The sequence below is a fragment of the Phoca vitulina genome, unplaced genomic scaffold (assembly GCF_004348235.1).
Source record: "Phoca vitulina isolate PV1807 unplaced genomic scaffold, GSC_HSeal_1.0 scaffold151, whole genome shotgun sequence".
Lineage (NCBI taxonomy): Eukaryota > Metazoa > Chordata > Mammalia > Carnivora > Phocidae > Phoca > Phoca vitulina.
Window position 1 is genome coordinate 143,544 of NW_022589854.1, and position 21,294 is coordinate 164,837.

Consider the following 21,294-nt stretch of genomic DNA (forward strand, 5'->3'; position numbering starts at 1 on the left):
GTGTGTGTGTGTGTGTGTGTGTATACATACACACACACAGCACGTATATATGTGTGTTTTATTTTGTTTTTTTTACAAAAATGGGCCATATAGTCAGGAAACAACAGATGTTGGCGAGGATGTGGAGAAAGGGGAACCCTCCTAAACTGCTGGTGGGAATGCAACCTGGTGCAGCCACTCTGGAAAACAGTATGGAGTTTCCTCCAGACGTTAAAAATAGATCTACTCTATGACACAGCAATTGCACTACTGGGTATTTACTTCAAAGATACAAATGTAGTGATCCAAAGGGGTACCTGCACCCCAGTGTTTATAGCAGCAATGTCCACAGTAGCCAAACTATGGAAAGGGCCCAGAAGTCCATCAACAGATGAATGGATAAGGAAGATGTGACACACACACACACACACACACACACACACACACACACAATGGAATATTATGCAGCCATCAAAAAATGAAATCTTGCCATTTGCAATGATGTGGATCGAACTAGAATGTGTCGTGCTAAGCAAAATAAGTCAGTCAGAGAAAGAGAATTATCATATGATCTCACTGATATGTGAAATTTAAGAAACAAGGCAGAGGATCATAGGGGAAGAGAGGGAAAAATGAAACAAGATGAAACCAGAAAGGGAAACAAACCATAAGAGACTCTTAATCTCAGGAAACAAACGAGAGTTGCTGGAGGGGAGGGGTGGGGGGAAGGGGTAACTGGGTGATGGATATTGGGGAGAGCATGTGTTACAAAGAACACTGGGTATTATATAAGACTGATGAATCACAAACCTGTAGCCCTGAAACAAATACTATATGTTAATAAAAAATAATAATAAAAATAAAAAAAAATGGATCCACACAATATGTGAAAAAAATGAAAAAATAAATAAAGATATAGGAAGATAATCAATATAGCTTAAATGAGAAATGCAAGTCAAAAAATAGACTCTTACCTATAGAGAATAAACTGATGGTTGCCAGAGGGGAGGGGGTGGGGGGATGGTGAAATAGGTGATGGGGATTAAGGAGGGCACTTGTGATGAGCACTGGGTTGTATGTAAGTGTTGAATCACTAAATTTTATACCAGAAACTAATATTACACTGTATGTTAACTAACTGGAATTTAAATAAAAACTAAAAAAAAAAAAATGATAGCACTCTAGCCTCACTACTCAAGGAAAAAAGAGAAAAATGAATTACCAATTATCAGAAATTAAAGGTAAATACATCACTACAGATACTATATTATAAAAATATAATAAAGAAATAACATGAACAAGTTTATACAATTAAATTCAGCAACATAAATAATATAAACTCATTACCTGAAAGATAGAAACTATCAGGGGTCACTCAAAAAGGAATCTACAGCCTTAATAGTTCTATATGTACTGAAGAAATTATATTCATAATTATAATTATTCCAACAATGAAAACTCCAGATCCAGACGTCTTCACAGGGGAATTCTATAAAATAATTAAAGTATAAATATTATCAATTTTACACAAATTCTTCTATAAAATAGAAAGTAAAGAGTCACTTCACACTCATTTTATAAGAACAATGTTTTACTGAAGGCATGAACAGACAAAAAAATTACAAAAAATGAAAAGTACAGACCAGTAACCCTCATTGATATAGGTAAAACATCCTTAACAAAATATTAGCAAATTGAATTCAGCAATAATAAAAGGATAATATATCATCAATAAGTGGGAACTACCCATGAATTCAAAATTGCTTAAACATTCAAAATTAATTAATGCAATTCACCTATCAACACACAAAAGAAAAAGTGTGTTCTCAATCAATGCAGAAAAACCATTTGACAGCATTCAACATCTGTATGTGATAAAACCATCCAACAACTTGTAATAAAAAGAAACCTCCTCAAACTGGTAAAGGGTACTCAACATCATATTTAATGGTGAATGACTGAATGCTTTCCCCCTAAGTTTGGGAATATTTGTTGTGTATCTGAAATTCAGATTTAACCAGGCATTCTATAATTTTATTTGCTAAATCTGGCAATTCTACCAAAATTTATCTTCTATGTTTAACTATAAAGTCTGGATATGTGTCTTGGTTTCCTTTTTCATTTTCCCCTCACTAAAAAAAAATTTGAAAATCTTCACTCAGTTTATATACAAGTATATTTCTGGACTTGCCTGGCACATGCCCCATGGATCCCAGGAGGTTTGAGATGGGTTCTTTTTGCTTTTGAGTCCCTCAACTGACTACTTGTTAATAGAAAGCAGAGCTGTGTCCTACTACAGCTCAGTCTCTCTAACCTGAATAAGCATATATTAGAGAAAATGTGTGTGCACTATTCTGATGATAAGTTGGTATGGTCATCAAATGCACCTAAATCTTATTTTTTTAAAGATTTTATTTATTTATTTGAGAGACAGAGAGAGATAGTGAGAAAGCAGGAGCAGGGGGAGGGGCAGAGGGAGAGGGAGAAGCAGACTCCCCACTGAGCAGAGAGCCCAATGCGGGGTTCAATCCCAGGACCCCAGGATCATGAGCTGAGCCGAAGGCAGACACTTAACCAACTAGGCACCCAGGTGCCCCTAAATATTATTTTTTTAATTAATTTTAACATAGTACATAAGTGAAACATTTGCCTATGAATGTATTATCTATGGAAGTCTGTAGATTTTATCATTGCTTAGGAAACAGCATAATCCCTAAAGTAGCAGCCTCATATTTATCTTCTGTCCTGTAATCCCTTGTACCAAAACACTATGGAGTAGTGTGTCTATTCTCATTTAAGTTGTTTTTCATGGTCCTTGGTATGATGAGTGATTTTTTAACAAATTCTTGACATTTTGACTATTATGCTGGAAGATTCTTGATCTTATATCCCATTTCAACAGGTGGTCACCTCTTTTTAGATCTAGCTTATAGAGTTCGGCTAACTTTTGTGACCTTTAGTTCAAATGGCAGTTTAATGTTCAGAGCCCAGTTCAGTGCTATTCTGGCTGACTTTATTCTGGCTCTGCTAGTCTCCCTCTTGATCTCTTCAGGTGCCACCTATGTGCCCAATGCCATTGGGTGGGAGATCATGAAATATTACGCCCTGGTTGCTGATGCTGTGGCAGACTGATCCACCACTGCTTCATGCATGGAGTGTGGAACAGGTCCCTGGCTAGGTCCTGATAGACTATGCTGCTGCCACTGCTTCTATTGTTGGGCAGGATGGGTCTCCTCAGTCTTTGCTAAGTACCCTTTTCCCAGAACCTTTAGACAGAAAGAGTAGACTTCTTGTTTTCCTTTGTTTTTGTCTATGCCTGTGACAGCTTCCAGGTTGTAGGTCTCTTTGTCACCCAATTAGAAATATATAAAAGATACAAAGAAAACTCAATAGACTCACAGACACCACTGTGTCTTTCCTCAAGTCTTGAGTTCCCTGGCCTGTCACCTTCCTTCAACCTTCACAGTCCTTTTACAACTGTCTGTTGAATTAGGAGAAGGAGAAAGAAAAGTTAGTCTATGTCATTTTGTCCTGGAACTGGAGGTCAGTTTTTCTTTCCTGGAATCATTTTCTTCATACTACAATTTTTGTAAACATTTGTCCAAAAATTTACCAATGTCCTTAGCCCAGGAAAATCCTTAGTGGCTATTTTCCCTAAGACTATATCTGGAAGGTTAATATTTACTAAATTTTCTCCTCGCTGTGTTGTCCCAAATGTACCAAAAATCCTTGGAGTTGGCCTCAATATATTCCTGTTATAATTATGTATCTCCATTATCAACAAGGATCTTGGTGGGGGGAAAATGTCTTTCTCAAATATTACTCTGATTCTCCTTCCTTATTAGAATCATCTCAATGTACAGATTCTAACATTTTCTGCTCTACCTCATTCATTTATTCATTTAGTTTTAGGACTGTAATAAGTGAACCACTTAGCTATGGTGTAAAGTCATGATTTTGATGATAAACTTAAGATGCACTAGAAAGAATGTGGTAATTTTGTGAACCAGGTCATCTGGAGGTATTGACTGCCCTGGGTTTGGGGCAATGTGGATTTTGAAATCCCTTTCAGCACAAGCATCTGTTATTTCAGGTTCTAAGGTGATCCTAATCAGACATTGAAACCAGTTTTGCTGCATCTGACAGGAAATCCAGAACGATTAACTATCCTTTAAATCATCCATTTTAACTCCTTGTTTTAAAATCCTTTTATTTTACTCCAATGGTAAATTTGGGGGGAATTGCTGAAATAATCTCTTCATGGCATTGTTTCCTAGGAGGAATTTGTACTTCATAGCTTCCTTGGAAAGCTAATGTAAAACTGATTGTTATGCTGATACTCTGGTTTCTATGACAACTGGAATGTGCTATCTAATGGTCAGAGGGAGAAACAGTTAGCAAGGATATTCATAGCCAGAAAGAATGGCATACATGCATCCAAAACAGGCCTACTGGGGAGTCTACCATTAATATGACTGTTTTTATGTGTCTTTTTGCGTGTGTCTTTGAGGGAGTGAGTTATTTTATTGGAGAACCTGGGTCTGATCTCCCTTGTAATTTGACAGAGACTGTCAGCTCCTCCTGAGGACAGTGGTGAATGCTGAGTCACCAGTTATTTATTTAATTCCCTTGTCTCTGTGCCCTAAAATAGCCTGACACCTGTGCAGAGAGAGCCAATTTAACCTTTGATTCTTTCATTTGGATTCTGTTAGTGGACATAGAATAAGATGTGGGAATCCAACAGAGGATTAAATTAATTTTATGATTTTAAAAATTGTATGTAATATTTTAAAATTTAACATTGTATTAAAAATTCCCCTAACAAAATGGGTATACCTTAGGAAAAAATTGAATTCTAGTAAAAATCTAAATTCTCCTTAAATTGTCGTTTATATTCAATACCAAAATAATTATCAGAAGTTCCTTTTAATTACACAGAGGAATTATAAAATTAATCAAGTGTCAGGTGCCAGAATAACCAAAATATTTTTGTTACATAAAACCATTACAAATTTCTCTTTTAGTATAGTGAAGTTTCCTTGTTAGTTTTAGGAAATACTCCATTCAATTGCCTCTAAATTTCCACAGGCTACATAGTACAAGAAGCTCTAATGTAATGGGTTAAAATTTTGGTGATGTGAATTTGGGATAAAAGTGAAAAAAATAAATTTCAGTCTATGGATGTTGGTGTTCATGGGAGTCATTTTAAGAAACATGCACTTATTGGGGCACCTGGGTGGCTCAGTCAGTTAAGTGCCAACTCTTGATTTCAGCTCAGGTCATGATCTCAGGGTTGTGAGAGGGAGCCTTGTGATGGGCTCCACACTGGGTGTGGAGCCTGCTTAAGATTCTCTCTCTCCATCTCACTTCACCCCTCCCCCATCTAAAAAAACAAAATGTACACTTATTAAGAAAGAACTCCATATGAAGATTTATTTTTCCTTGAGGTATATATTAATCAATCACCTGGTAAGCAGTTATCAGAGTATAGCTTCCAAAACACTATTTCTATAGAGCATGACTATCAATGGATAACTAAAAACTTTTTGAGTAGCAATTTTATTTCAACCTAAGAGTACTTGTGGAAAATGAATCATATTTTAAAAAGCATAGGAAACTCATAACTTGGACATTTTGTTACTGTAAAACATTTTTATTTTATTGTGGTAAGAAATCTACCCTCGTAACAAAAATTTTAAGTGTACATTATTGTTGACTATAGGTATGATGTTATATGGCAGATCTCTGAAGTTTATGCATTGTACTTAAACTTTATGCCTGTTGACTAATAACTTGCTGTTTTCCTCTCCTCCCAGACCCTGGAATCACTGTTTCACTCTTTGATTCTATAAATTTGACTATTTTAGATAGTTAATGTGGGTAGAATTATACAGTGTGTGTCTTTTTGTGACTGGCTTTTTCCACTAAGCATAATGTTCTCAAGGTTCATTCATCTTTCCACATATTGTAGAATTTCCTTCTTTTATAAAGCAGAATAATATTCCATTGTATGGATATATTACATTTTTTCTATTCATCCAGCCGTTGATGGACACTTAGGTTGTTCCCACATCTTGGCTATTGTGAATAGTGCTGCAATGAACACAGGAGTGCTAATATCTCTTCAAGATCCTGATTCAATTCTTTTGGATAAATATCCAGAATGGAATTACTACATTATATATTTCTGTACTTAATTTTTTGAGGAACATCATACTGGTTTCCATAGTGGCTGCAATATTTTGCATACCCACCAACAATGTGCAAGGATTCCAGTTTCTCTGCAGCCTCACCAACATTTATTATCTTTAAAATTTTTTTTTAAAGATTTTATTTATTTATTTGATGGGGGGGAATGGCAGGCAGAGGGAGAGGGAGAAGCAGGCTCCCCCCTGAGAGCCCAATGTGGGGCTCAATCCCAAGACCCTGGGATCATGACCTGGGATGATGACGCTTAACTGACTGAGCCACCCAGGTGCCCCTTACTTTTTTAATAATAGCCAACCTGACAGGTGTGAAGTGACATCTCATTGCAGCTTTGATGACTATTCACATTGAGCATCTTTTCATATATCTGTCGTTATCTGTGTCTTCCTTGGAGAAATGCCTATTCAGTTTCTTAGCCCGTTTTTAAGTGAGTTATTAGGGTTTCGTTTTTTTTTTTTGTTCAAGGAGTTTTTTTTGTACAAGGAGTTTCTTGCATATATTGAAGATTAACCTCATCAGATATATAGTTTGCACATATTTTGTCTCATTCCACAGGTTGCCTTTTCCCTCTGTTGATTGTTTGTTTCCTTTGTGGTGCAAAAGTCTTTTAATTTGATATAGGCCTACAAGTTTATTTTTGGTTTTGTTGCACATTTGATGTCAAATCCATAAAATCATTGCCAAGATCAATGTCATGCAGCTTTTTTTCTGTGTTTTATTCTAGCATTTTTATACTTCCAGGTCTTATATTTAAGTCTTTAATCCATTTTGAGTTAATTTTTTGTGTGTATGGTATAAGATAAGGGTCCAATTTTATTTTTTTTTTTGCATTTGAATATCCAGTTTTCCCATGACCATTTGTTGATGAGACTACCCTTACCCCACTGAGTATTCTTGGCACCCTTGCCAGTTTAATAGTTTATTTTAAGCTGATAACAACTTAACTTTAATCACATACAAAAACACCACACTTTAATTGCCCCCTCACATTATGTTATTGTTACAATTTACATCTACTTCTATTGTGTATCTTTTAACATATTTTTAAATTACGATTATTTTTAATACTTTTGTCCTTTATCTTTAATACCAGAATTAAAAGTGTTTTCCCCAACACCATTATAGTAATATACTATTCTCTATTCGCCTAAATATTTATACTTCCCAACAAGTTTCATGCTTTCTCATGCAATTATATTCCGGGTTAGGATCCTTTTGCTTCTACCTGAGCAGCTCTCTGTAGCATTTCTTCTGAGGTGTAGCAAGTAGTAATGGGCCCCCTCAGCTTTTGTTTTTTGGGGCTTTTTTGGGGGATGGGAGTCTTTATACCCCCCTTCATTTTTAAAGAAAGTGTTGCCAGTGAATTTTTCAGTTCAATTATTGTGTTCTTCAGCTCCATGAATTCTGTTTGGTATTTTTTAATATTTTCTCCTTGTTGAAATTCTCACTTTGATAATGCATTGTTCTCTTGACCTTGGTGAGTAATGTTATGACAGTTGATATGAATTCTCTGTCAATCCCTGTAAATTATGTATCTCAATTTTATTAGAGTTAGTTTCTGGAGATTTTTCTTGTTCCTTTATTTGGAACATCTTTCCCTGATTCTTCATTTTCCTTGACTTTCTGTGTTGATATCTATGCATTAGCGAAAGCAGGTACCTCTCTCAGTCTTTTTGGACTAGTGACACACAGGAGAAGGACCTTATCCACAGCTTGGCCAGAGATTCTGGGGCTCTCTAGCAACCCCTTCCCTCCTGGAGAGGCAGGCAGCTGTGTTTTTGTCTGTTTGCTTGGTGCTATACAAGGGGAGGATCTATGGCCTCTACCAGTGCAAACTGCTATTCTCCCTCAGGTAGCTAAACTGTGCTAGACCATTAGAGTTCCAACACTGGAACGTCAGATGACATTTCTTTGGGCAGGCCTGGAATAGATGGAGTGTTGGATGCATGGATCAACTCCTTCCCTCCCAGGGGAAAGCTGGGAGCTGGGATTTTTCATCTGCTTACTCTATGCTGAGCAGGGGGAATGGAAGGATCTTTGGCATCTAACAATTCCATTCTCTCCCAGGTGGCTAGACTGTGTCAGATTCATCAGAGATACAAGACTGGAAAGAAAAGAGACAGTCCTCTGGGGAGCCCCTGAGGAAATGCTGGTGTGTGGAACCCATGAACCAACTTCTTCCTTCCCCTGGGAGAATCTGAGAGCTAAATGGTCTTTTCCTGATCATATAGCACCGTGCCAGAGGCAGATACTGAGATGAGAAGGTGTCCTGAATCTGTCTACTGGCTTTAGTGAGCCTGGTTTCATATTCACACAGGGTACAGGAGCATTTCATTTACATTCTGGATTTATTACAAAGGGAATTTGTCCTTGAATTGTTGCTGAATTAGTGTGTTTGTGAAGAGAAGGAGGAGCCAGGACTTCCTACGCCACCACCTTGCTGATGTAACTCCTGGGGATTTTATTTCTTGATAATCATTTAAAAAGTTATGAATTTATGGGTCATGGATTGGCAAGATTAGTATTTTCTCTTTATATTAATTTGATTTTTGTATTTAAACATTATACCAAGTTCTAGAAGTTCTAGATCTGAATAAATATTTGGATATTTTAAAAACTGAAAATTTCTGAGATTTGGGAGATACCTCAATAGATAAGGAGTTGTTCAGTGCATGTACTAATGATCAAAGAGAGCAGGGAAAGAAAGAGGAAAGAAGAAAGAAAAAGAAAGAAGAAAGAAAGAAAGAAAGAAAGAAAGAAAGAAAGAAAGAAAGAAAAAAGAAAGAAGAAAGAAAGAAAGAGAGAGAGAAAGATTTCTATGAGTAGAGAAAACGAAATGAAATTACTAGAAGTTTATATACAAACTTAGTAGTAGAGAATATATTGATAGGGGACCACTAGGTGATGTGCCAGTTCATTTAGATATTTTTTATGTAAGAAATTCCTCTATTATTTGTTTATATTAAGCCTTTATCATTTTTATCCTCATTTTTAGGATATGTGGGAAATATACCATCAACATGATACATATTTTCTAAGTAGTATACAAATATGAACAATAAGATATATTGAAAACTGGTGTAGAACTAAAACAAATAGTCTTTCGGGATTTGAGCTAAGAGAGTGGTATAGTAGGAGGACCCTAGGCTTGCCTTATCCCTCAAACACAGCTTGATAAGTATCATGTCATTTTGAATACCCAAGAAATTGACTTGAGGACTAACATCAAACTGCTTAACTAAAGGGAGAGAAAAGGCCACATCGAGAAAGGCAGAGAGTGCAGAGACATGGTTTGGGGGAGGAATGGCTTATGGGTGCTGTGGAGGGCAGGGAGCCCTGGTCATGGAGAAAGGCAGGAGAGAGTGGAGTGCACAGGGACATGAACAAGGGGAACTCTACCACAAAGCCGTTGGCTGTGAAAATGAGAGGGGTTGATTTTTGTGAGGTTTTTTGTTTTTTCTGTTTGTTTGTTTGTTTTTTACAACCAGCAAAGCTCAAAGATCAGAGTTTTAAAAGTCAGTGGCATGGCTGGGATAGAGCCCTGAGGGTGCTGCCCTACTCTTGAAGAGAGGGCAGACAACCCTGAAGTGGACAGCCATATCTAAGGATCACCTAAAGAACACAGGGAGACTGTACACTCTTCTGGGAGGCCATCAGTGAGTGGTGGTATTCAGAGACGCCTTTCCAGGGACAAAAGAAACAGTGGGCACCATTTCCTTCCTCCACCCCTCAGCAAAGGCACAGGACACCTGCTGAGGGTGAGTAACCCAGACACTGGCTCTTTAGCCTGCTTTGCTCCAAATTCCATGCCCCTGGGCTCTGGCATAACTGTCTTTCTTGGTCAGACCTGCATCTGTCCCAGTGCAGTGAGACCCTGCCCCAGAATAGCAGTGCAGGCCTCTGCCACAGCACATCCTTAATGTTTGGAGTTTTCAAAGTCAACAGGCTTGGCTGGGATAGAGCCCAAAGTGCACTGTGCTGCTCCAGGCAGGCAAGAAACCTGAACACAGACAGCATGAAAATAGTGATCTGAAAAATGCCTGGGACACAGGAGGGGAATTATTCACTCTTCTGAGAGTACTCCCCTGAGAGCAGCAAGCACGGAGACTTTCTGGGGACAAAGGAGCTGGCTGGTGCCATTTCCTTCCCCTGCCCCTCCACATAAACCAAATTCAGTAAACAACACAGTTCTAACGCTGGCTGCCTAACTTGGTTACACCAAGTCCCATCCTCCTGCACTCTGCTGGTACTGCTTTTCTCAGGCCAGTGTGCCTAAGGCCCAGTGCAGTGGACCCTTTTCCCAGAAGACCGGCAGAAACCCACACCACACCATGTCTACCAACCATAGAGTTCTGCAAGGCTTCAGTTCTAGTAGAAATAACATCAGGTCGCATTTAGTAAGCAAACCAGAACACACCCACTTAAAACTTGCCATGCTCTGGCCAAGGTTCAAACACTCTTCATTGCAGGCAAGGAGAGTCCCTGCAGACAACTGACCTGAGGGATAGAGCAGCCAAAACACAGCAGCAGAGTGCATGGAGCACACACCAGAGACACTCCAAGAAGCACCAGGCCCTGGACAGTATATGACCTCTTCTTCATAAAGCCATTACTTTCAGGAGCAAGAAACATAACAGGCTTTTCTAACACAGAGAAGAAAGACCTAGACAAAATGCCAAGATGGAGGAATTCATCCCAAAAGAAAGAACATGAAAAGGCCACAGCCAGAGATCTAATTGAAACAAATATAACTAATACGTCTGATGGAGAATTTAAAGTAAGAATCATAAGGATACTTGCTGTGCTTCAGAAAAGCATGGACGACATCAAGGAGACAGTTACCACGGAAATAGAAGAGTTAAAAAACAATCAGAAATGAAAAAAATGCAGTAACTGAGATTCAAAATAGACTGGATATAATGACCACAAAGATGGAAGAAGCACAGGAATGAACAAGTGATATAGAAGTAGAATAACAAAAATAATGAAGCTGAACAAAAGAGAGAAACAAAAATTATGGATCATGAGAATAGACTTAGGGAACTCAGTAATTCCATCAAAAGTAATAACATTTATATCATAGAAGTCCCAGAAGAAGAAGGGAGAGAAAAGGGGGCAGAAGATTTATTTGAGGAAATAACAACTGAAAACTCCCATAATCTGGGGAAGGAAACAGACATCCAAATCCAGGAGGCACAGAGAACACCCATCAAAATCAACAAAAGCAGGCCAACAACAAGACATATCATAGTTAAATTTGCAAAATATAGTAATGAAGAAGTCCTAAAAGCAGCAAGACAAAAGAAGTCCCTAACTTACAAGGGAAGACCCCTAAGGCTAACAACAGATCTCTCCACAGAAATTTGGCAAGCCAATAGGCAGTGGTATGATATATTGAAAGCACTGAAAGAAAAAATATGCAGCCAAGAATACTCTATCCAGCAAGGACAGCATTCAGAATAGAAGGAGAGAGAAAAAGTTTCCAGACAAACAAAAACTACAAGAGTCCATGACCACTAAACCAGCCCCGCAAAAAACATTAAAGAGGACACTTTGAGTGGGAAAGAAAGACCAAAAGTGACAGAGACAAGAAAGGAACAGAGAAAATCTCCAGAAACAATGAAAAAACAAGTAATAAAATGGCACTAAATATACATCTATCAATTACTCTGAATGTAAATGAACTCAATGCTCCAATCAAAAGACATAGGGTGTCAGAATGGATAAAAACACAAGACCCATCTATATGCTGCCTAAATGAGACTCATTTTAGACCTAAAAACACCTGCAGATTGAAAGTGAGTGGATGGAGAAATATTTATCACGCAAATAGGCATCAAAAGAAAGCTGGAGTAGCAATACTTATATCAGAGAAACTAGGTTTTTTTTTTTTAATCCATTATGATTTATTAGCTGTACAGCAGTAGGTCCTCCTCCCCAGCTTTCAACCCCATTACATATTTTATTACAGGTCTCATGTTGGCGTCCTAAAATAATGAAAAATATCACACAGTACAGCTAAGTACAAAATGCATCAACCTAGAGTCTGATAGCTAACTGATGGCTCTTTTAAAAGCAATACACAGAAGAAAAAAGTGTTTGAAATCAGCAAGACTGAGGCTCTCTAAAAAACACATTTCAAACGTGTGACAGTTCATGTGCAAGAATCACTTTTTAGTTGGTTTTGTTTCACATTATTTTCTTTTGCAGATCCAAAGTTTAAATTACTGACCTAGTGAAATTTTCTGGCCCAGCTTTTAAGGGCTGCTGTGACCCACTCATAATCACCCTTCTGCTTGAACAGAGGAATTATAAAACACAAAATTCAGCTACAAACAGAGCAAAGAAAATGTAGATGGGAAATCATAACTGAAAGTTAATTGTACAAGGTTCAAATGCTGGCTCCACGGGCTGGAAATCGCGATCTTCCATGTGGGCGTCCGTCATTAGCGGGCAGCAGTCTCGGTGCCATTCTGCTACATGATTGCGATCCAATTCCTTGTCAACATTTACACACGACAGAGTCTGTGGTAACTTAATTTGCAAGTAATTAAAATGCTGGGTTTTCTTACACTGCACTTCTTTTCAACCTCTTAATTAATGGAAAAGATTAAAATGTAAAAAAAGTTATTTACAAGCTTGACCATACCAGAAACTCTGCCAAGAAAGCGGCAAAGCCTTCAGGACAGACACCGATCGCAGCATGCCGGACTACTGGCGTGCAGCTGGCTCCGAGCAAAGGGAGTCAGGGAGAAGCAGAAGCAAAAACCAGTTTAAAAGTGTAAGTCCTTCCCAAGTCTGCATTTACAATTAAAAACTCTCCTGGGAAGAAGACCTAGAACTCTGGGAAACCCGGTGGCCATTCTGGAGTGGTTTACCATAGCAAGAGAGAGGGTCCAATGTCTCTGTGTCCATCTAAGAAAACCAGTTAGGCACTGAGAACACTGTCCTCAGCACTTCACAGTAAACCCTCAGGGACTCAGAACATTCCATGATTTGCTAACATCAAACAGCAAGTTCTAGTAAAATCACATTTTTCTAACATCATCCTTGAAGTTTTAGTTCTCAGTGTGTTTGGTAAAATGGTGTAAAATGATGCTTTTCCCAAAGCCAAAAGAAGAAAGAAGGGAGAAAAATTAAGATGCGGGCCGTTTAAACACAGCCCAGAGCAGTCCTGGCGACGAGCAAGGCCCCGCCATCACCGGTCCATCATGCTGAGGATCATCTCGGGCGTGAGGTCTCCGTTGGGGGCGTCTGTGGCTGCCGGCTGGGCCTCCTCTTCCTCCCCCTCCACGGGTTCTGCATCTGGCTCTTTTTTGACTTCAACTATAATGTTCTCAATTGCACCTGTATTCTGGTCTTCCACCTGGATGATGGCTGTTGGCTGGGTCTGTTTGGGCTGGTTGGTTCTGCCAGGAGGGCGTCCTCTCCGCTTCTTGGCAGGGGGTGGGGCTGGGGTCACAGGCTGAGGCTCTGGCTCGGGTTCAATTTCCACAGCAGGTTCCTCCTCATCCTCATTGTCATCCAGGTCTGGCTCAGCATTTTCACTGTCAGAGGAGTCTTCTTTTTTGGAACGCATCTTTCTTTTTCTGCCACGTTTACTCTTCTTTGTTTCCCCTCCATTTTCCCCTTCTACGCCATCTGGACCAGCACAATTGTCAGCATGTCTTGCCATGGTATTCCGGCGTGTAAAGGTTTTCCCACACTTAGAACAGACAAAGGCCGCAGGGACAAAGTTGGGGTCATGATAGCGTTTGAAGTGCATGTCGAGGAGCTGTTTCTGGCGGAAGGTCTTGTCGCAGTGGCTGCAGGCATAAGGCTCAGAGAAACTAGGTTTTAAACCAAAGACAGTAACAAGAGATGAAGAAGGGTGCTATGTCATAATAAAGGGAACTATCAAACAAGAAGATCTAACAATTGTAAATATTTATGCCCCCGATATGGGAGCACCCAAATATATAAAACAATTAATAACAAATGTAAAGGAACTCATTGATAATAATACAATAATAGTAGGGGGCTTTAACACCACACTTACATTAATAGATCATCTAAGCAGAAAATCAGCATGGAAACAGTGACTTTCAATGACACACTGGACCAGATGGACATAGCAGATATATTCAGAATATGTCATCCTAAAGCAGCAAAATACACATTCTTTTCAAGTGCACATGGGACATTTTTCAGAATAAATCACAAACTAGGTAACAAAACAGGCCTCAAGAAGTACAAAAAGATTGAGATCATACCATGCATGTTTTCTGACCATAACACTATGAAACTTGAAGTCAACCACAAGAAAAAATTTGGAAAGACCACAAATACATGGAGGTTAAGCAACATGCTACTAAGAAATGAATGGGTCAACCAGGAAATCAAAAGAAGTAGAAAAATACATGGAGACAAATGAAAATAATAACATGACAGTCCAAAACATTTGGGATGCAGCAAAAACAGTCCTAAGAGGGAAGTATATAGCAATATAAGCCTACCTCAAGAAGCAAGAAAAATCTCAAATATACAACCTTACATTACACCTAAAGGAGCTAGAAAAAGAACAATAAACGAAGCCTAAAGCCAGCAGAAGAAGGGAAATAATAAAGATTAGAGCAGAAATAAGTGGTGTACAAACTAAAAAACAAACAAACAAACAAAAAAATAGTAGAACAGATCAATGAAACTAGGAGCTGGTTCTTTGAAAACATTAACAAATTGATAAACCCCTAGCCAGACTTAAAAAAGAAAAGGGGACCCAATTAAATAAAATCACAAATGAGAGATGAGAAATAACCAACACCACAGAAATACAAACAAGTATAGGAGAATATTATGAAAAATTATGTGCCAACAAATGGACAACCTGGAAGAAATGGACAAGTTCCTAGAAACATATAAACTTCCAAAACTGGGGTGCCTGGGTGGCTCAGTCATTAAGCATCTGCCTTTGGCTCAGGTCATGATCCCAGGGTCCTGGGATCAAGCCCTGCATCGGGCTCCCTGCTCAGCGGGAAGCCTGCTTCTTCCTCTCCCACTCCTCCTGTTTGTGTTCCCTCTCTCACTGTGTCTCTCTCTGTCAAATAAATAAATAAAATCTTAAAAATAAATAAATAAACTTCCAAAACTGAAACAGGAAGAAATAGAAAATTTAAACAGACCCATAACCAGCAAAGAAATTGAATCAATAATCAATAAACTCCCAACAAACAAAAGTCCAAGGCCAGATGGCTTCCCAGGGGAATTCTACCAAACATTTAAAGAGTTCATACCTATTCTTTTCAAAATGTTCCAAAAAATAGAAATGGAAGGAAAACTTCGGAATTCATTCTATGAGGTCAGCTTTACCCTGATTCCAAAACCAAAGATTCCATTAAAAAAGAGAACTACAGGTCAATATCCCTGATGAACATGGAGGCAAAAATTATCAATAAAATAATAGCAAATTGAATCCAACAGTACATTAAAAGTATCATTTACTATGATCAAGTGGGATTTATTCCTGGGTTGCAAGGGTGGTTCAACATTTTCAATCAATGTGATATACCACATTAATAAAAGAAAGAATAAGAACCATATGATTCTTTTTTTTTTTTCCATATGATTCTTAAGCATTTGACAAAGTACAACATCCATTCATGATAAAAACCTCAACAAAGTATGGCTAGAGGGAACATACCTCATCATCATAAAGGCCATATATGAAAACCCACAGCTAATATCATCTTCAATGGCAAAAAACTGACAGCTTTTCCTCTACAGTCAGGAACAAGACAGGGATGTCCATTCTCACCGCTGTTATTTAACATAATACTAGAAGTCCCAGCATCAGTGATCAGACAACAAAAAGAAATAAAACACAACCAAACTGGCAAGGAAGAAGTCAAACTTTCACTATTTGCAGATAACATGACACTATAAATACCCAAAATACTCCACCAAAAAATTTCTAGAACTGATACATGAATTCAGTAAAGTCACAGGATACAAAATCAATGTACAGAAATCAGTTGCATTCCTATACACCAATAATGAAGCAGCAGAAAGAGAAATCAAGAAATCAATCCCACTTACAATTGCACCCCAAACCATAAGATACCTAGGAATAAACCTAACCACAAGGTAAAATATGTGTACTCTGAAAACTATAGAAAACTTAGGAAAGAAATTGAAAATGACACAAAGAAATGGAAAAACAGTCCATGCTCATGGAATGGAAGAATGAATATTGTTAAAACGTCTATAGTACCCAATGCAATCTACACACTTAATGCAATACTTATCAAAATACCGCCAGCATTTTCACATAGCTAGAACAAACAATACTAAAATTTGTATGGAACTGCAAAAGACCCTGAATAGCCAAAACAATCTTGAAAAAGAAAAGCAAAGGAGGAGGGATCGCAGTACTGGACTTCAAGTAATATTACAAAGTTGTCATCACCACAGTGTGGTACTGGCACATAAACAGACACATAGATCAATGGAACAGAATAGAAAACCCAAAAATGAACCCACAACTATATGATCAACTGAACTTTGACCAAGCAGGAAAGGATATCCTATGGAAAAAAGACAGTCTCTTCAGCAAATGGTGTTGTTAAAACTGGACAGTAACATGCAGAAGAATGAAACTGGACCACTTTCTTACACCATACACAAAAATAAACACCAAATGGATTAAAGACCTAAATGTGAGACAGGAAACCATTAAAATCCTAGAGGAGAACACAGGCAGTAACCTCTTTGATATCAGCGGTAACATCTTCTTACTGGATACATTTCCTGAGGTAAGGGAAACAAAAGTAAAAAGAAACTATTGGGACCTCCTCAAAATAAAAAGCTTCTGCAGTGAAGAAAACAGCCAAACTGTGGAAGGAGCCGAGATGTCCTTCAACAGATGAATGGATAAAGAAGATGTGGTTCATATATACAATGGAATATTACTCAGCCATCAGAAAAGATGAATACCCACCATTTCCATCAACATGGATGGAACTGGAAGGGATTATGCTAAGTGAAAAGTCAAGCAGAGAAAGACAATTATCATGTGGTTTCACTCATATGTGGAGCATAAGGAATAGTGCAGAGGACCACAGGGGAAGGGAGGGAAAACTTAAATGGGAAGAAATCAGAGAGGGAGATAAAACCATGAGAGACTCTGGACTCCGGGAAACAAACTGAGGGTTACAGGGGAGGGGGTGGGGGGATAGGGTAACAGAGTAATGGGTATTAAGGAGGACACATGTGATGAGCACTGGGTGTTATATGCAACTATGAATCGTTGAACACTACATCAAAAACTAATGATGTACTATATGTTGGTTAACTGAACATAATAAAAAAAAACTAAAAGGCAACCTACAGAATGGGAAAATATATTTGCAAATGGCATATCTGATAAATGATTAGTATCCAAAATATATAATGAACTCAACACCCAAAAAACAAATAATCCAGTTAAAAAATGGGCAGAAGACATGAATATTTTTCAAAGAAGACATACAGATGGCTAACAGACACATGAAAAGATGCTTATGATCACTTATTATCAGGGAAATGCAAATCAAAACTACAATGAGATAGCACCTCACACCAATCAGAATGGCTAAAATAAACAACACAAGAAGCAACGAGTGTTGTCAAGGATGTGGAGAAATGGAAACTCTCTTGCACTGTTGTTGGGAATGCAAACTGTTGCATCCACTCTGGAAAATTTTATGGAGATTCCTCAAAATTAAAAATAGAACTACCCTACAATCCAATAATTGCCTACTAGGTATTTACCCGAAGGATACAAAAATACTGATTTGAAGGGATACCACAATGTCTATAGCAACATTATCTAGAGTAACCAAATTAAGGAAAGAGTCAAAATGTCTATCAACTGACAAATGGATTAAGAAGATGTGAGATACACACACACACACACACACACACACACACACACACTGGAATATTACTCAGCCATAAAAAAGAATGAAATCTTGCCATTTGCAATGATGTGAATGAAGATAGTATTATCCTAAGCAAAATAAGTCAGTCATAGAAAGACAAATACCATATGATTTCACTCATATATGGAATTTAAGAAAAAAAACAGATGAATATACAGGAAAAAAATAGAGGCAAGCCAGGAAACACTCTTAACTATAGAGAACAAACTGAGAGTTGCTGGAGGGGAAGTTGGCAGGTGGATGGGTTAAATAGGTGATAGGGATTAAGGAGTGAACTTGTGATGAGAACTGAGTGTTGTATGTAAGTGTTGAATCACTAAATTTTACACCTGAAACTAATATTATGCTCTGTTAACTAAATGGAATTTAAATAAAAACTTGAAAAACACAAATAGATTTGTAGTTGTAGAAATAAGATAAAGAAAAGAAAGACTCAAATATTGACAGTAATGTTTTTACATTATTATTATTATTTGGCATTTTTTAAAATTTTTTTATTGTTATGTTAATCCCCATACATTACATCATTAGTTTTAGATATAGTGTTGCATGATTCATTGTTTGTGCATAACACCCAGTGCTCCATGCAGAACATGCCCTCCTCAATACCCATCACCAGGCTAACCCATCCTCCCACCCCCCTCCCCTCTAGAACCCTCAGTTTGTTTTTCAGAGTCCATCGTCTCTCATGGTTCTTCTCCCCCTCCGATTCCCCCCCCCTTCATTCTTCCCCTCCTGCTACATTCTTCTTCTTCTTTTTTTCTTTCTAACATATATTGCCTTATTTGTTTCAGAGGTACAGATCTGAGATTCAACAGTCTTGCACAATTCACAGCGCTTACCAGAGCACATACCCTCCCCAGTGTCCATCACCCAGTCACCCCATCCCTCCCACCCCACCCCCCACTCCAGCAACCCTCAGTTTGTTTCCTGAGATTAAGAATTCCTCATATCAGTGAGGTCATATGATACATGTCTTTCTCTGTTTGACTTATTTCGCTCAGCATAATACCCTCCAGTTCCATCCACGTCGTTGCAAATGGCAAGATCTCATTCCTTTTGATGGCTGCATAATATTCCATTGTATATATATACCACATCTTCTTTATCCATTCATCTGTCGATGGACATCTTGGCTCTTTCCACAGTTTGGCTATTGTGGATATTGCTGCTATAAACATCGGGGTGCACGTACCCTTTCGGATCCCTGCTTTTGTATCTTTGGGGTAAATACCCAGTAGTGCAATTGCTGGATCATATGGTAGCTCTATTTTCAACTTCTTGAGGAACCTCCACACTGTTTTCCAGAGCGGCTGCACCAGCTTGCATTCCCACCAACAGTGTAGGAGGGTTCCCCTTTCTCCGCATCCCCGCCAACATCCGTCATTTCCTGACTTGTTAATTTTGGCATTTTCAATGAGCTTTCCTATGTTGAGTGCTATGGAGAGATAACTGCCTGCTTTGGTGGTTGATTAACCTGGGTTTTTATTTGGGTGTTCCATATCCTACCTGTGTGATCTTGGGAACCAGCAACTTTCCCCCAGGTGCCTGTTCACTCAGACTTTGGATAATCCACATTTGGCCATTCTTTGTTTTACTAATCTGCAGAGGTGAAATATCGGATGCTTTTGTATTTGCATTCCTTTATTATTATTTTTTAGCCTACTATCTTTTATTTATTTACTTTTCTTATTACATTCAGGAAAATTATTATCCTTTAGTAACACTGGATGTGAGAAAGATCAGGCTGTGCATTGCATTCTCCCATCGGTTCTCAAGAGTAGGCTCTGCTGATCTGGATCACTTTGTTCCCTTTCTCCTTCCTTCCTTGGCATCCATCCCCCTTCAATTTGTGTGCACCATCACAGAACACAATCTTCCCAGAGAAAAGATATGTCTTGATTAAGGTTAAATGAGTCATTTTATTTCATCTTCTTCTTACACTTGTGTAATTAGACTAAGCACCATCATCTATGCGTAGGTAAGCATCAAATGACTGCAGTAAGAAATTGATTCCTCTTAGACAAACTATGGAAATAATACTGGCTGGAAATATGAAACACATCCTTCCTAGGTACAGGAGCAAAGAATGGTGTCCCTGGTAACTATCGTCAAAGGATAGGGTACAGGAAAATCCAGTTATAAATTTGCACATAAATTATTACTTTACATACAAAAAATACTTGAAAAAAGCACTTGGTTATATATAGAGAGAGAAAAAAAAATTGATTAGGTAACAGAAAAAGAAATATATTCCACAAAACAAAACAAAAAGATGGCACTCTATGTAATAATTACCATCCAAAAAAGAATAGAATGGGCAATGACATCTCACAAGAACTCAATATTACAATAAGAATGAAGATCAGTGATCACGAACTTCTTTAGTTCTTGTTTATCTGGGAAACTCTTGATATCACCTTCTATTCTGAATGGTGCCCTTCCTGGATAGAGTCTTCTTGGCTGCAGTCCTTTCCCATTCGGCATGTGGAATAGATCATGCCACTCCCTTCTGGTTTGTTAAGTGTCTGTGGAGAGATGTGCTCCTTCCATCCTCATGTTCATTGCATCAATCCTGTCTCCAATCAGCATTCCTTTATTATTGAAAGATAACTTTTACTATTATCTGGCTGTTGTCTTTTTAATGTTTCCTTTAATGTTTAATGAATTAAGGGTGTGTAATAAATCTCATTTTATTCCCCATGCAGCATGTAAGAATGTTTAGATAAATATCTAAATATTTATCTGCTGACCATTTATTTTTTTTAATTTTTTAAAAGATTCATTTGTTTAGGGACGCCTGGGTGGCTCAGTCGTTAAGCGTCTGCCTTCGGCTCAGGTCATGATCCCAGGGTCCTGGGATCGAGCCCCGCATCGGGCTCCCTGCTCCGCGGGAAGCCTGCTTCTCCCTCTCCCACTCCCTCTGCTTGTGCTCTCTCTCTCTGACAAATAAATAAAATCTTTAAAAAATAAATAAATAAATAAATAAAATAAAAGATTCATTTGTTTATTTTAGAGAGAGTTAGAGACAGTGTGGTGGGAGAGGGACAGATGCAGAAGGAGAGAGAGTGTCTCAAGCAGACTCCCCACTGAGTGCGGAGCCCAACACTGGGCTTGATCTCACAACCCTGAGATCATGATCTAAGCCAAAATC

General features: G+C 38.3%; 1 protein-coding gene across 1 annotated transcript; it reads right to left on the reverse strand.

Annotated features, from left to right (window-relative positions):
• Positions 1-13,133: 13,133 nt before the first annotated feature.
• Positions 13,134-20,627, reverse strand: LOC116628957 (transcriptional repressor CTCF-like). The gene is made up of 2 exons (XM_032399267.1): positions 20,476-20,627; positions 13,134-14,015 (listed from the first exon to the last, which is right to left on the reverse strand). Exons 1-2 carry the CDS (start codon positions 20,625-20,627, stop codon positions 13,385-13,387), a joined length of 783 nt encoding a protein of 260 aa, XP_032255158.1. The 3' UTR covers positions 13,134-13,384.
• Positions 20,628-21,294: the final 667 nt, after the last annotated feature.